Consider the following 15,939-nt stretch of genomic DNA (forward strand, 5'->3'; position numbering starts at 1 on the left):
TGTTAGGTTTTCCTGCTGCTGTCAGGGTATTAATAAATTAGATAATAAACTCTCATATTAAAGTAACTCTGCTCTAAGTTATAGAGGTAAATAAGCAATTCCATAAAGTATTTCTAACATTTCTGTAAAATAAAATATTGAACTTTTAATACCTTAAAAGTTCTGAAGAAAATTCTTACAGCAACTAAAAAACACTAAGAATCCAATTTCACATTGTTCTGGTAACGTGTTTTGTTTTTTTATCAAAAAGCGCTATATACATATTCTCTGATTTATCAGTGTTCCATTTCCCTTTCTTTTTCAGGCAAATCAAACTACTTCAAGTTATAATCATGCCATACTGTTTCACAACTCTACCCAAGCTCTCTAACTGCCATTTCCTGCCTGTCTTGATTCAGTGTTCAACTTAACCTTTCTGTAGAACTTAAGCTCAGTGAACAAATATTCTGTGATCATTCCTCTTCAAGAGTGCATATGAGGACAATAATGCATTGAGCCTTACCATAGTTATGTGCTTACCCTACCACAGTAAATGAACAATAAACGCTACCCTCCTTGGCTCTCTTGTATTCCTTCCCTTAAGGTAACTTTCAAAATGCTATATACATTTGAAATACTGGGTTAAGATGTTAAACCCTAAACTCAGATTTAGTCTTAAGACTTTATAAAACAAATGTTATATCACTAGAAGAATTCAGTACATCAGTCTGTCAGTACTTTTTATTAATTTTTTAAATGTTTATTAATTATTTTACAAGAGAGAGAGCATGAGCATACATGAGTAGAGAAGGGGCAGAGAGACAGAGGGAGAGAGAGAATCCCAAGCAGGCTCCACGCTTAGCACAGTGACCAATGTGGGGCTCATTCCCTCAAACTGTGAGATCATGACCTGAGCCAAAAATCAAACATCGGACACTTAACTGACTGAGCCACCCAGACATCCCTGTAAGTATCAATTGTTCACTATGAAAAAATGAGAAAGAGAAGACAAACAAAATCTACCTGGCGGAGCAGTTATCTTGACATTTTTTCTATTAAACATAATAAAAGTTTTCCAGTCTACTAAAGTAATACACAATTACCTGAAGGAATCGTGCCCTGTGAAGCCAGGCCCAATATTGTAACCCACATTGAGACTTCCCTTCCAGCTGTCATCTGGTGGAGCAGCTCCTCCCATGTGACTGTGGAGAGAAAATGAAAATGACAGAAAAAAAGGCTGAGCATCACAGTTTCTTAGAAGAAATGAAGGATGACAATGAGATATTTCATTCATACATTTAACAACTATTTATTGAGCTAGGTACTGCCAATATTCCTTCTACTTGCAGAACCAATATTTTAGCAAGAGAGCCATAATTGAGATAAAGTATTTAATATGTTTGTGATAAGAGAGCTTAGGGAAAAAAATCAGAAATAAGAAGCATCAGCCTCCTTACTTTTGACTAGTGAAACCTTAGAATTAAGAAATACTGAAAATACTGACTTCAGCCCAGGTCATGATCTCTTGATATGTGAGTTCCAGACCCACCTCAGGCTCTGTGCTGACAGCTTGGACCCTGGAGCCCACTTTGGATTCTCTGTCTCTCTCTGCCCCTCCCCTACTTATGCTTTGACCCTCTCTCAAAAATAAACATTAAAAAAAATTTTAAGAAATACTGAAAATAGGAAATTCATGACTGTGTTAAGGAGAATAAATTAATTTCTAGAGAAGCTGATTACTTAGTAGGTACTTGTAAAGCAATCACTAATTGTATTGGTACAGACATCTTTAAAAAAAAGTCTAGATGTTTATAAAAGAACATCAATAATAGAATGCAAGAATAGCAAACATTAATTATTTACTATATTCTAGATACTTTATGCAGATGCATTGATCTCATCTCTTCCTCCTAATACCTCTGTCACAGAGAAACAATTATTATCCTCATTTCACAGATAAGGAAACTGAATCAGAGAAAGACTAACTGGTCCAAGTTCACAAATCTAATAAGTAGTGGACAATATAATATTTTCAAAATACAATTCAAGTACAAACATCAAATGAATATCTAAGAAAATCCAACTATTTGAAAATTTTCCAATCAGTATTTTTATCTGTGGGCAGTTTTGCACTTAAGACTTTCATCTATAGCAAACTAATAGTTTCTTGCCATTTCTTGATGTGCTCTGTTATTCCTACTTCAAGAGCTATCTTGACACTTTTTTTAAAACTCATTTTCCTACTTTGTTCCCTGAATTTTTATTTAAAACAAAATGTATTGACTTATAAGAGACACACAATATTGGTTTCAGGTGTACAACCAAACTTAACTTTCAGCATAATTAGATTATATTGGTTTTAGATGAGAAAATGGACACATTAGTAGAATACATCTTAACTTCATATCCAATTAGAAAAACATACCGTAATAATATTTCTGCATCATAATACCCAATAGGATGTACAGGAATCTTGGGGATTCCCACTCCTTCTTTGACATCAAGTCTAAAGGTGTACTCTGCAGAAACCAAGTGGGTAAATTGAGAACAACTGAGAATTCTGAGCAAAGGGTATAAAGAAATTTCTTTTATTACTATTGCAGATCTACTACATGCTTGAAATTATATCAAAAACTTCAAGTTTTCCCAAAGCCAATGATTGTTTTGCCTAACATGGCCTATTTTATTCAACAGTAAAAAATTAAATCATTTATATTTTAATGTAAAATCAACTATAGGGACTATACATTTCCAAATTTGTTTTGGCACTTCATGTAATTCTCTTGAATTTTATAAGGATATTTTATTTCCTCAAGGATATCTTGAATCCTTCTTAAAGAAGCCCCAGTTAACCAATTGCCTGGAAAATATGTCCCAAATTCTAAAACTAGATATAACTGAAACAAGAATTCAAGGGAACTTATGAGATCTTGGGAATAATAAAGATCTTATTCAAATAATAATACAATATTCTCTTTAAGGAAGACTGTAAAGTATTGTCAGACTTACAACCTCATCGGTATTTTGGCTTTTAGCCAAAATAGTTGTACAGTACTACAACACCCTTCTTAGAAACAAAGGAAGGTTTAAATCAAATGACATCAGATTCCACCTTGAGAAACTAGAAAAGAAGAGCGAATGAGGCAAAAACAAGCAGGGAAGGGACATAATAAAGATCAGAGCAGAAATATAAGAAACAGGAAATCGAAAAATGGTAGCAATTATGAATAAAATCCAAAGCTGGTTCTTTGAAGATCAATAAAACTGACAGACTTCTAGCAAGACAGTTCAGGGAAAAAAAAAAAAAATTGTCACAATCAGGAATAAAGAACAGAATACCTGCACATGGATGCATACACACACACACACACACACACACACACACACGGAGAGGATTATGAACTCTATTAAATTTAACAATTTAGATGAAATGGACAAAATCCTTGGGAGACAAACTACCAAAGCTCACTCAAGGATAGCCACATATCTATTTTTAAAAAATGAATTTATAGTTAAAAACATTCCTATACCCAAAACTTCAGGCACAGATAGATTTGTTAGGGAATTCTACTGAACGTTTATAGGCAAAAATCAAACCCATTCTATATAAACTCCTATTAAAAAAGGGAAAATGAAATAGTTCCCAACTCCTCCCATGAGGCCAACATTACTCCGATACCAAATGAGATAGAAATATACAAGAAAATAAATCTATAGGCTGATATCCATCATGAAAGATTTTTTTTTTTTTAATTTCTGAGAGAGAGAGAGAGAGAGAGAGAGACAGCATGACCAGGGGAGAGTCAGAGAGAGACGGAGACACAGAATCCAAAACAGGTTCCAGGCTCTGAGCTAGCTGTCAGCACAGAGCGCGATGTGGGGCTTGAGCCCACGAACCGCAAAATCATGACCTGAGCCGAAGTCGGATGCCCAACTGACTGAGCCACCCAGGTGCCCCCATCATGAAAGATATTCTTAACAAAAGGATAATGCAGTGTGTTCAAGTAGAGTTTCTCCCAGGATGGCAGGGTTGGCTTAACATTCAAAAGTTTATCAGTGTTAACTTAACAAAATGAATAAAATTTATTATCATCTCAAGACTCAGTAAAAACATTTGACAAAATCCATTGTACATTCCTAGGTAAATGTGCTAAGATAAAAGCTCTTAGCACAGTAGAAGTAAATTTCCTCAACCTGACAAAAAGCATCTATAAAAAATACCTACAGCAATATCAGACTTAAGAGGGAAAGTACATTTTTTTCTCCTTGAAGCAGGAACAAGGGACGGATGTCCCCTCTAACAACTGTCTTCAGCATGTAGGAGAGGTACTAGCCAGTTTACTAAAAAGTAAAAGGCATCCAGATTGGAAACAAAGAAATAAAATTTATTCTCAGAAAACATGATCATCTACATAAAGACTAAGAGTATGTACAGAAATCTGCTAAAACTACTTAACTAACTTTAACACATTTGCAGGCAACAAGATCAATGTATTTCTTTACAAATAAAAAAGCATTTTTATTTGCTAGCAGATAAGTGTATAGACACTGAAATTTAAAATTTTTAAGAGGCATGAAACTAGAAAATGCAAATGTGAAAGACAAGATCTGTACAATAAAACTACAAACATGCTGAGATAAATTAAAGAATACCTAAGTAAATGGAGAGTTGTATCATGGGTACAGATCAAAGTATTCAATATCTTTTACAATGCCAGTTCTCCCCAAAGTAACATATAGATTTAATTCAATCTCAAACTCCCAGGTTTTCACTGGAAATAAGCTTATTCTAAAATTCATATGGAAAGGACCTAGAATGGCACCAAAACTTTGGGGGGGAAAATGTAACTTGAAGGACTTCCAGCTCTATTAGAATGTAAAATGAAAAAGACTGACCAAACTAAATGTAGCAAGGATATAGTAACTGGTACACTCACGCAATGATGATGCTAGGATGTAAAATGGTACAACCACTTTGGAAAACAATTTGAAAATTTCTTCAGGAGTGCCTGGGTGGCTCAGTCGGTTGGGTGTCCAACTTTGCCTCGGGTCTTGGTCTCATGGTTCGTGGGTTCGAGCCCCGCATCGGGCTGTGTGCTGACAGCCAGCTCAGAGCCTGGAGCCTGTTTCTGTGTTTCCCTCTCTCTCTGACCCTTCCCTGCTCACTCTCTTTCGCGCGCGCGCTCTCTCTTTGTCTCTCAGAAATAAATAAAACATTTAAAAAAAGGAAAGAAAGAAAATTTCTTCAAAGTTTCTCCACCCATTCCATTTCTATAGATTTATCCATGAGAACTAAAAGCATATGTACATGTATAGACTTCTAAACAATTGTTCATAGCAACTTTATATATAGGAGTCCCCAAATTAAAAACAATCTGAACATCAATCAACAAATAAATGAAGACACGAGCTGTAGTGTATCTATTCAATGAAATATTACATAGCATAAAAACGAATGAACTATTGACACAAAGGTAAATATGGATGATCTCAAAATAATTATGGTGACAGAAAGCAGATCAGTGGTTGCCTAGGAACTGGCAAGGAGTGGATAAGGAAGGGTTGGAAGGAAAGCATTACAAAGAGATAAGTGAAAACCCTTGAAAAATGGATATGTTCATTATCTTCATTGCGGAGGCAGTTACATAGGTGTCAAAACATTTTACATCTTACATATTAAACAACACCAAAAAACTTACTGGTATTTTTAAAAAACACAAATGTATGATATAAAGAAGAAGAAAATCATGAAGCAATTCAGAAAACCAAAGTTCTAGTTTAGTAAAAGCAATGTTATTTTGGGCATGGGGAATCTGTGTTTCTGGACCTCTATTAAAAGTAGAGAGAAATTGAGGCACCTGAGTGGCTCAGTAGGCTAAGCGGCCGACTTCAGCCGAGGTCATGATCTCTTGGTTTGGGAGTTTAATCCCAGTATCAGGAGTATCAGGCTCTCTGCTGACAGCTCAGAGCCTGGAGCCTAATTTGGATTCTGTGCCTTCCTCTGTCTCTCTGCCCATCCCCTGGCTCATGCTGCCTCTCTCTCTGTCTCTCAAAAAAAAAAAAAAAAAAAAAATGTAGAGAGAAATTCAACTGATCCTTCCCTCTTCATGTCCACACCTCTTGAAAATTTGAAACAAAAATAATATGAAGGAGGGGCACCTGGGTGGCTCAGTTGGTTGAGCACTGACTTCGGCTTGAGTCATGATCTCACGGTTCATGGGCTTAAACCCCATGGCAGGCTCTGTGTTGACAGCTTAGAGCCTGAAGCCTGCTTTGGATTCTGTGTGTGTCTCCCTCTCTCTCTGCCTTACGCCCCACCTCTCTCTCCCCCAAATCAATAAACATTAACAAAAAATTTTTTAACTTAAAAAAAAAGTAATACGAGGGAGAGGTTTTTGAATTCCTAGTGAAAGTAACCCCAAATATTACAATTACATACAGTTTAAGGTTATCCTGTAGATGTTTGCTCTTACGTCTCCTAAAAGGGCCAGTGATATTTTTGTCAAAAGAGGTGGACACGACAGGCCCAGCCGTTACCTTTAGCTGGATAGCCAGGAGTGAGCGGGTCACCAGCACCATTCAAGTTCAACACATTCCCTCTCTGCACTGCAGTTCCAGGAAGGTTCCATCCTCTAGGATAAGGCTGTACCCCAGGGGCAAAGTAGTCAGCAGGATCAGAGTACAAGATGATTCCTATGGCTCCTGCTAACATGGCATTTTTAACCTGAAGGGACAATATGCAGTCCACAATGTAGTACTAGAAGACTAGTTCATGTAAGAGAAAATAAATTTAATACTGTAAGGAAACTTAAGACACTGCTTTTTGTCATGCTGTTACACATTCAGTCCTTTATGCCTTGAATACAGTTTGCCTCCTGGGAGAGCGATCAACTCTCATTTACTCTATACACCTCCAAACAAGTGATTTCTTTAAAACATTCCTATTGTCCCTAAAACTGCAAAATTAATGTCTCCCTTCTTTCTACCTCTTCTACCTAAACATATCTCTGTTAAAGGATGGGTCATAGTATTTTAAATATCTTTAAAATATCTTTCTCCCCTGCTAGACTGAGAGTGGTTTTAGAAAAGGACCTGACCATGTCTTATTCACTTTTAACTATCCACCCTCCTAAGTCTGACACATCATACAAATATTTGTGGAACTAATTTAAAGTTCTATACAGGACAGTTGTAGTGCGTGAAAAATTGCCCACTATGTTCTGTAAACATTTTCTAACAATCTAAACTGACCACAAATCGGAAAATCTTTCCAGGCAAGATTCTCAGTTCTTCACTATAAAAAGTACTGTAGCAAAAGATAGATAACCATCACTCTTGATTAACTAAAACACATTCCAGTAATCAGAAATCATTCTTACAATATGAACAGGAGTATAATCTGTCACAACTTTTTTGAAGGGCAATTTGATGATGCTTTTCAAAATTTTGAAACAACATATATATTGATTGAGCCATTCAATTTCCAGGAATCTATACTACAAAAGTCTTCACATACATGTTTAAGCACATATGGACAAAGATGTTCGCAATGGAATTATTTGTAATAGTAATAAATTCAAGCCAAACATCTGTCAACACGGGAATGGTTAAACCGCTTATCAAGTCAACAAAGTATTATGCACCCATCCAAAATAATGAGATATTTATTTAATAAGAAGCCTGCTGTATAGAATTAGCTAAGTAACAGTTACTATTGTAAGGGCTTTCAAACATAAAGTAATTTAATCTTAATAAGGATTCTAGATTAGTTGTATTATTTTATTACTAATCTCACTTTAAATATGAAATTATGAGGAATCTTTGAGGAAATCGATCAACGAGGAAACATTGGCAGAGAAAGTTGCCCACAGTAAAAGATCTAGAAAACCAAGAGCCTAGACTAGATTAGAACCCATGTTGTATAGATCTAGATTCCTGGACTCTTAACCACACATTATACAACTCTCAATGTGTTAACTTGGAGGAATACCTATGTATTACAGCTGAGTGAAAAATAAATCTACAAATACTGTATGGTGCCATCTTTGTTAAAAATATGTATAATATATATAAAATTAGTATATAGAAAAAAATATTTATGTTCATATTTCACAGATTTAGGTCTAAGAAAAGCTATTAAGATTGATCATGTGTGGATAAAGAAACTGGGTATTGCAGGACAGCTTTCATTTTTCAGTTTATATAAAATGTCCTTCAAAAAATTTTAAAAAGCAAATTTTGTTTTTATAATAAAAGTAATTTCCCTTTCTAGATATGTGAGGTTAACATAAAACCAGGATTTCCTGTGCAACCATGGCCAATAGGAAAAAAAAAAAACTTTTAATATGTATAGTGAGGTAATTCTGGAAAACATAATGCAAGCTCATCATTTACATTTATAGGATACATACTATCCTCTTCCATATAGAAAAGCAAATGATACAATACTTTATTTCCTCTGAAGATTTTTCCATATCTTGCAATAACAATCTTTCCACTACAGTTGATGTTCATCTCTCTTTCTAGTTTGAAAAAGTCTTCAGTACGAGCATAGTTCACATATATAAGATCTCCCTGTAAGGAAAAGAAAAAAAAAAATGTCTTAAATATGTTGTACTGCTATAATTAAAGAGAAAACCAAAGCATAAGTTTGCTCCACAATATCACATCATGAAACATTAACTTTTGTGGTTTGGGCTTAACAAACAGATCCATGTTAATTCCACATAAGTTTTTAGAAAATATTTCAATACTTTGAAAAGTTAAAAATAAAAAAGGCTAATATGTAACTTTAACCAGTGTGTTCTGTTTTGAAGAGATTATCAGCATATCCTGAGCCACAGGAAATAAATTTTATTTTATATTTTAATTTTTTTAATGTTTATTTATTTTTGAGAGAGAGAAAGAGAGTGTGTGTGAGTAAGAGAGGGGCAGAGAGAGAGAGGGAGACACAGAATCTGCGACAGGCTCCCAGCTTGAGCTGTCAGCACAGAGCCTGATGCAGGGCTCGAACTCGGAAATCGCGAGATCATGACCTGTGCCAAAGTCAGAAGCTTAACCAACTGAGCCACTCAGATGCCCCAGTAAAGGTCATTTTTAAAAAAATCCCAACTATGTTTTAAACAATCCCGTTTATAACTGCACCAAAAATAATTAAATAACTAGGAATAAATTTAACCAAGGAGTTGGAAGACTTTTACCCCCAAAACATAAAATATTGATAAAATAAACTGAAGATGACACAAAAGAATGGAAAGACATTCCATGTTCATAAACTGGAAAAATATTAAAATGTCCATACTACCCTAAGCAATCTACAGATTCAATGTAATTCCTCTCAAAATACCAACAGCCTTGTCACAGGACTACAAAATATAATACTAAAATTTGTATGGAACCACAGAAGACCTCAAATAACCAAAGCAATCATGAGAAGAAGAACAAAGCTGGAGGAATCATAATCCCAAATTTCAAGATACACTATATCAAAACAGCATAGCACTGGTATAAAAAAAGACATACAGATCAATGGACCAGAATAGAGGCCAGAAATAAACCCACACTTATATAGTCAATTAATCTATGACAAAGGAAACAAGAATATACAATCTCTTTAATAAATGGTGCTAGAAAAATGGACAGCTATATGCAAAAGAATGAAGCTGAGATAGTTTCTTATACCATACAAAAATAAACTAAATACAGATTAAAGACCTAAATGTGAGACCTGAAACCATAAAACCCATAAAAGAAAACGTAGGGAGTAATTTCTTTGGTATCTGCCTTAACAACATTTTTCTAGATATATCCCCCTGGGCAAGGGAAACAAAAGCAAAAATAAACCACTGAAACTTCCTCAAAATAAAAAGCTTTTGCACAGTCAAGAAAACTGTAAACAAAACTAAAAAGGGGAAAGATAGTTGCAAATGATATATCCAGTAAGGGTTTAATATCCAAAATATGTAAAGACCATACACAACTCTATACCAAAAATTAAATACATACATACATAATCTGATTAAAATGGGCAAAAGACTGAATAGACAATTTACCAAAGATCACATACAGATGGCCAGCAGACACATGAAAACATTCTCAACGTTACTAATCATCAGGGAATTGCAAATCAAAACCATAATAAGATATTACCTCACATGTATTGGACTCGCTAGTATCAAAAAGAAAAGAAACAACAAGTGTTAGTAAGAGAAAAAAAGAAATCCTCATGTAATCCCATCCGTTGGTGGGAATGTAAATTGGTACAACCACTGTAGAAAATAACATGGAAGTTCCTCAAAATATTAAAAATAGAAATACCATATGATCCAGTAATTCTACTACTGGGTATTTACCTAAAGAAAACAAAAACACTAATTCAAAGAAATACATGCACCCTTATGTTTACTGAATCATTATTCACAAGAGCCAAGGTATGGAAGCAGCCTGAGTGTCCACTGACAAATGAATGGATAAAGAAGATATATATATGTGTGTATATATATATGTATGTATATATATATATAAACAAAAACACAAATATAAAAATAAAAAAACAAAAAACACACACACACACACACACACACACACCATGAAAAATTACTCAGCCAGAAAAATGAATGAGATCTTGCCATTTGCAACAACATAGACAGACCTAGAGGGTATTATGCTAAGAGAAATAAGTTAAAGATAAATACCATATGATTTCACTTACATGCAGAATTTAAACAAAAATGAACAAACAAGCACACAGACCATAAACTGATTGTTGCCAGAGGGGAGACGGATGGGGAATGTGTGAAATAAAGGGTAAATTTAAAAGAAAAAAGAAATCCCAATCATAATGTTCAAACACAGTATTAAGAATTTCTGTAGTATAATCTATAAAATCAGATCTATAAATCTATAACAAAGACTATGAACAAAAGAAAAGAGCTTGTAAAAACATCTACTGACGTTACTGAATTAAAGATATGTTCAGTAGCTTGTCATTTCAGAGTGGCATCCACTTCATCAGGCTCTGATTTGTATGTATTTTTTTTTCTTTTGCTTAAACTATTTTTAGAGTGGGTGTTCATAGCACTGAATCCAAAGTATGGATCATCAGGGGCGCCTGGGTGGCTCAGTCGGTTAAGTGTCTGACTTCGGCTCAGGTCATGATCTCACGGTTTGTGGGTTCGAGCCCCGCATTGGGCTCTGTGCTGACAGCTCAGAGCCTGGAGCCTGTTTCAGATTCTGCGTGTTCCTCTTGTCCCTCTCTCTCTGACCCTTCCCTGCTTGCTCTCTCTCTCTCTCTCTCAGAAATAAATAAAACATTAAAAAAAATTATAAAAAGAAAAAAAAACAAAGTATGGATCTTCATGTATGATTCACCCAATCTCCTTAGTTTTGGTCCTCAACATAGGCTTTAAATAACGAAGGGAGGTTTAAAGAGTTGAGTAAAAAAAGGTCTTATTTTACCTCTGGCATGCCTTGGGCTGAGAAAGCATTATATGGTGGAACAATATTTGTAACATTCTCATATCCATGTGGTGGTGGCTCAAGGTATGATGTATTGAAAATCTAGTGAGAATCAAAACATATAAAGTTGGAGAGAAATATTCCAGATTGTTATTAAAGAATAATGCCCCCAACTAGACACTTAAGATTAAACATTCCAAAACTAGGTTCAGTAATTAAACAGGTAAATTCCACTGGCAACAATAAGAGCTTTGTCATTATTATCACCTTCAAATAGTGGCAACTCTGCAAATGCATGCCATCTCAGGTGATTAGAAATTCCCATATAAAAACAGAGCTTTGAAGGTGGCACCCTCATGATTCTCCTCCTTCTTTTTAACTTTCTGTGTTGGACCCCTTTTCTTTCAATTGCATGTAAATAATAGTTCCTGGGTTTTATCCCCAGTCCACTGTCTGCCTCATTTTATACTCCCTTCCCATGATTTCATAGACTCTTCAAAATTTTATCCTTAACCAATATATTTATAATTGTTATAAAATTATAACTTATAATTATAATCCATCTTTCCAGACTTGTATTTTTTAAGGGCCAGATGGTTATTTCAGCTTGGATATCCAAACTCAGGATGTCAAAACTTTGAATTTATCGCCTCTCACCACAGTCTTACTTCCGGTTCAGCATCCCCTGTGATTACCAGCAGCATCAGTAGCCAGCTGATTCCAGACACCTAGGAATCATCCTGAACTCTGTCCTCACCTCCTGCCTCCAGTCAATCACAAATCAATTCCCACTAATATTGCTTCCTATTTCTTAGATCATCCCTCTTCCTCATTCCTGCTAACATCCTGATTCAGGGCATCATCATCTTTCAGATTAACTTCAGACTCCATTTTGAATTTCTTCAAGGTCTAGGTCTCATCTGCAGACAGCCTGAACTACCTAAAAAATGCCTCTCTAGCCACATCCCTTCCATTGCTTAGGACTTGCAAATGGTTTCCACTGACTGAAGTTAAATTCTAAGCCCTTACGACAATGTATAAGCCCTTCTATGACCTGCCCCAAAACAAATATCCTGGTTTATCTCTTAGAGTGGCCCACTTTGTACATTTTTGAAATACAGAAAAATTTTAAGTTCCTCAATGATACTAAGCTAGTACAGGTCTCCAAACCTTTGCCTTAATTTTCTCTTCTGCCTAGAATTCTTTTATCTTGCTTTTTCATGTGGTTACCCCCTTACGGTCTTTCACGGCTCACATATCAGGAAGGCTTTCTTTCAGGAAGCCTTCTCTACGTCCATTTCTGGGCTAAGCGAACCTTTTCTGTGTGAGAACCAAAATCATAGTCTTCCTAGCATATTAATTTAAAATGATGGGTTCCAATGTCTGCCTTCCCTTACTTAAAACAAAGAGACCATGTTCTTAGTCTTCATTCTGGCTTCAAGACTTCGCACCGTGCCTAACACACAGTAGACACTGAATAATTAGTTTGCAACTTTATCAACTTTTCTAAAAATTATGAGTTTCACCGCACTATTAGCAAATTTCTATTTTTACTTGATCCGACATCCCAACTCACATAAACAAGTGGGGTCATAAAATACAGAAAGTACCAACAATTCCACATCACCTCAATTCCATGTTCATCCATGATTGATATATAGTTGGCATTGGTCTCATTAGGGTAGGATAGGAGAACATCATAGTGAACCAACTTGGCTGAATCCAGTCCAAATTTCTTCCACTGGGTTTGGATTTTCTTGGCAAGAAGTAGATTTTGTTCTGTTCCTGCCAGATGAGGGAGCTTTGTAAAAGAACTACAATGAAAATACAATACAAGTGGGAGTTAAAGACCATATTCAGACAATGTGCCTAAGGACTATTCTAGAGGGATCATTCACCCTTTACATATTAAATTATCATTTTTACATTAGAGATTTTAAAAATCAGGTAGTGATACTAATTTCTAGGTGTGCCAATAAAAAATTATTTGTGTGTCACTATGATTTTTACAACATGCTTCCCCAGAAAAGAACACATTCCCTGGTAAATACATGTATGCAGCTATCAGAAGGCACCTTGGAAGGTCATGCCTCTATACCAATGGTGCTCCTTCTTGTTTAACTTCTAGTTAAAGTCCATGCTTTTTTATTTTTATATTGTCTACTGCTTAGTTCCTGCCTGTTATCCAGCAATTATGCAATACAGGCTGTTGAACTGAATTTGGGCAATGTCCTCTTGGTTCTGAGTGTAAATGGTTGTAGCATTTAAGTAACCCCAAAAAAGTAGTTTTTATACTGGTTTATTTTACATGAGGGTAAATCATATTTTTAAAAGTTTCAGTAAAATAATGCTTTTGTAAATTGGCTTTTTAGTCAACATAAGACAACCAAAAAAAAAAAAAAAATGATAGTCAGTAAAGGAAAATTGAGATTTACAGAAAACTTACTATATGTCAGGAATATGACCAGGAACTTTCACCTGGGTTACCTCATTGAATCTTCACAACTCTTCTTCCATTGTCCTCATTTTACAAATGAGGAAGCTGAGAGAGTAAATAACTTGCTCACCATTTGGTAGCCATTAAATGCTGGGGCTAAAATATGAAAATCATGGGACACCTGGGTGGCCCAGTCAGTTAAGTACCCAACTTTGGCTCAGGTCATAGTCTCACCATTCATGAGTTCGAGCCCCGAGTCAGGTTCTGTGGTGACCGTTCAGAGACTGCAGCCTGCTTTGGATTCTGTGTCTCCCTCTCTCTCTCTCTGTCCTTCCCTGACTCACACGTGTGTGCTCTCTCTCTCTCTCAAAAATGAAAAATAAACATTAAATAAAGAAAATATGAAAGTCATAGTTGTCTCACTTTGAGAAACAGTAATAATTTGAAATTCCTCTCACATCATTCCACTGCGTGAACTCCTCGTACGGCCTCCTACGCTGTGCATTATCACATTCAAATATGGCCTATGGAGCCCTTTTTCACCTGATCCACCCTTCCACCTTTCCCACCCCACTTGGTATAAAACTCTCCACCATACAGCATTTGGCAGACTCATTTTCCTTCTGCAGTGACCACCTGTCCCCCTTGCACAAGATCTTCTCTCAGACATAAACACTGTCCCATCTACCTGAATATCCTGCTGCCACCACTTTCTTTATTCCCCTTTCCCACCTGCAAGCTACTCATCATCCATTAGGACTCCTCCAGCATCGTCTCCTCTGTGAAGCTTTCCTTTATTAGTAAATGAAAACTACCAGTTACAGACATTTACTCTTAAAATATTTGTCTCAAAAAGCATTGTTGTGTTTATAGAAAGAAGCTATTTTATTTTTTCTTTATTTGAAAGCAGTTATTTTATATGCATGAAAACAGTGAGGTTCAATATATTTATTTTTTACTTTATATAATTTATTATTGATTTATTTTCTACGCTGTGCAGATACTATCATTATAACTAAGAAAAAAATGTGTTTCTTTAAATTAAGATGGAGGATTAGCCATGAACTTTTGCCATCCATCTTTTACAGAATTCACTGAAATAAAATACAGAAGTGCAAAAATACACAAAACAAAAAGGGCAGCAGTGTGTAACATCCTTTAGTTAATTTCAAAATTTCTCCCAAGATGGTCCCCAAGATGAGTACAGTTCCAGGCATCATATATTCATACTGTAGTGCTCAGTAGAAACAAGCACAAACAGGAATATCTAATTCCTCTTCTGTGTTTCTTTTAACAGAGGAAAACTTTTTATACAAGATCTCAGCTAAACTTTCTTCTCTTTCATCATAATAGGGTATATACCTCTTAAACGAATCACTGCCAAGGGAAGAGTTTTAATGATTGGATTATGGACTGATTAAGATATTCCTGGGCTGGAAGGAAGTAACCCTTACTAAATACATGAAGGATGAGGAACACTCAACAGTCAAGACACTGACAACAAGAAAGTGGATGGAGAGAAACCAAATTGTTCTTACTACATTAGAACCCTTAACCCAATCTTGATCACCTTTCCCTCCTAGGCTCCGTCACTGATCATAAACCCTCTACATCTATGATGAACAATTCTGTATCCTCAGCCCCTTCTCTGAATGTTTGTGTGACTTCCTTGCCTTAACCGGTTTCCTCAGAGGACCCTGCTCACCTGCAAGCTGTTTTATTTCCCATGCCCCCACATATCTCAAGGCTAGAGGATCTGCTACTAATTCTTCTTACTCTCCCTTGGCTCTTTCAAATATTTTTCCTTTAAAAAAAACCATGACTCTTTTATAGTTCATGCCAAAAGTCACCACCTACTACACCTTCTGGGTGCTGTCAAAATTGTCAAAACTTCTCATTCATTAGAGTGTTGAGTTCTTAATTCAATGTATTTCATTCTATTTCTATTCTTGTCATCATTCTTCATGTGTACTTTCTATATTCAGTTGGATGTAAAGGAAAGAAAAGCCAACTCCAAAAATATAATCATATAAACTATTTATACATAACTTATCACTTTATACTAT

The 15,939-nt window shown here is 35.5% G+C and overlaps 1 protein-coding gene across 4 annotated transcripts in view; it reads right to left on the minus strand.

The window, feature by feature from the left end:
• NAALAD2 (N-acetylated alpha-linked acidic dipeptidase 2) overlaps nucleotides 1-15,939 on the minus strand; it is a 60,195-nt gene that overhangs the window by 29,178 nt on the left and 15,078 nt on the right. For all 4 annotated transcript variants that reach the window (XM_039254225.1, XM_039254224.1, XM_039254226.1 and 1 more), the window contains 6 exons: nucleotides 13,064-13,250; nucleotides 11,437-11,538; nucleotides 8,428-8,553; nucleotides 6,517-6,703; nucleotides 2,405-2,498; nucleotides 1,083-1,181 (listed from right to left, as the gene is read on the minus strand). In XM_039254225.1, the coding sequence (XP_039110156.1) occupies nucleotides 1,083-1,181; nucleotides 2,405-2,498; nucleotides 6,517-6,703; nucleotides 8,428-8,553; nucleotides 11,437-11,538; nucleotides 13,064-13,250 (795 nt within the window). The remainder of the gene's footprint in view (nucleotides 1-1,082; nucleotides 1,182-2,404; nucleotides 2,499-6,516; nucleotides 6,704-8,427; nucleotides 8,554-11,436; nucleotides 11,539-13,063; nucleotides 13,251-15,939) is intronic.

The sequence above is a fragment of the Hyaena hyaena genome, unplaced genomic scaffold, assembly GCF_003009895.1.
Source record: "Hyaena hyaena isolate Hyena2069 unplaced genomic scaffold, ASM300989v1 scaffold_472, whole genome shotgun sequence".
Lineage (NCBI taxonomy): Eukaryota > Metazoa > Chordata > Mammalia > Carnivora > Hyaenidae > Hyaena > Hyaena hyaena.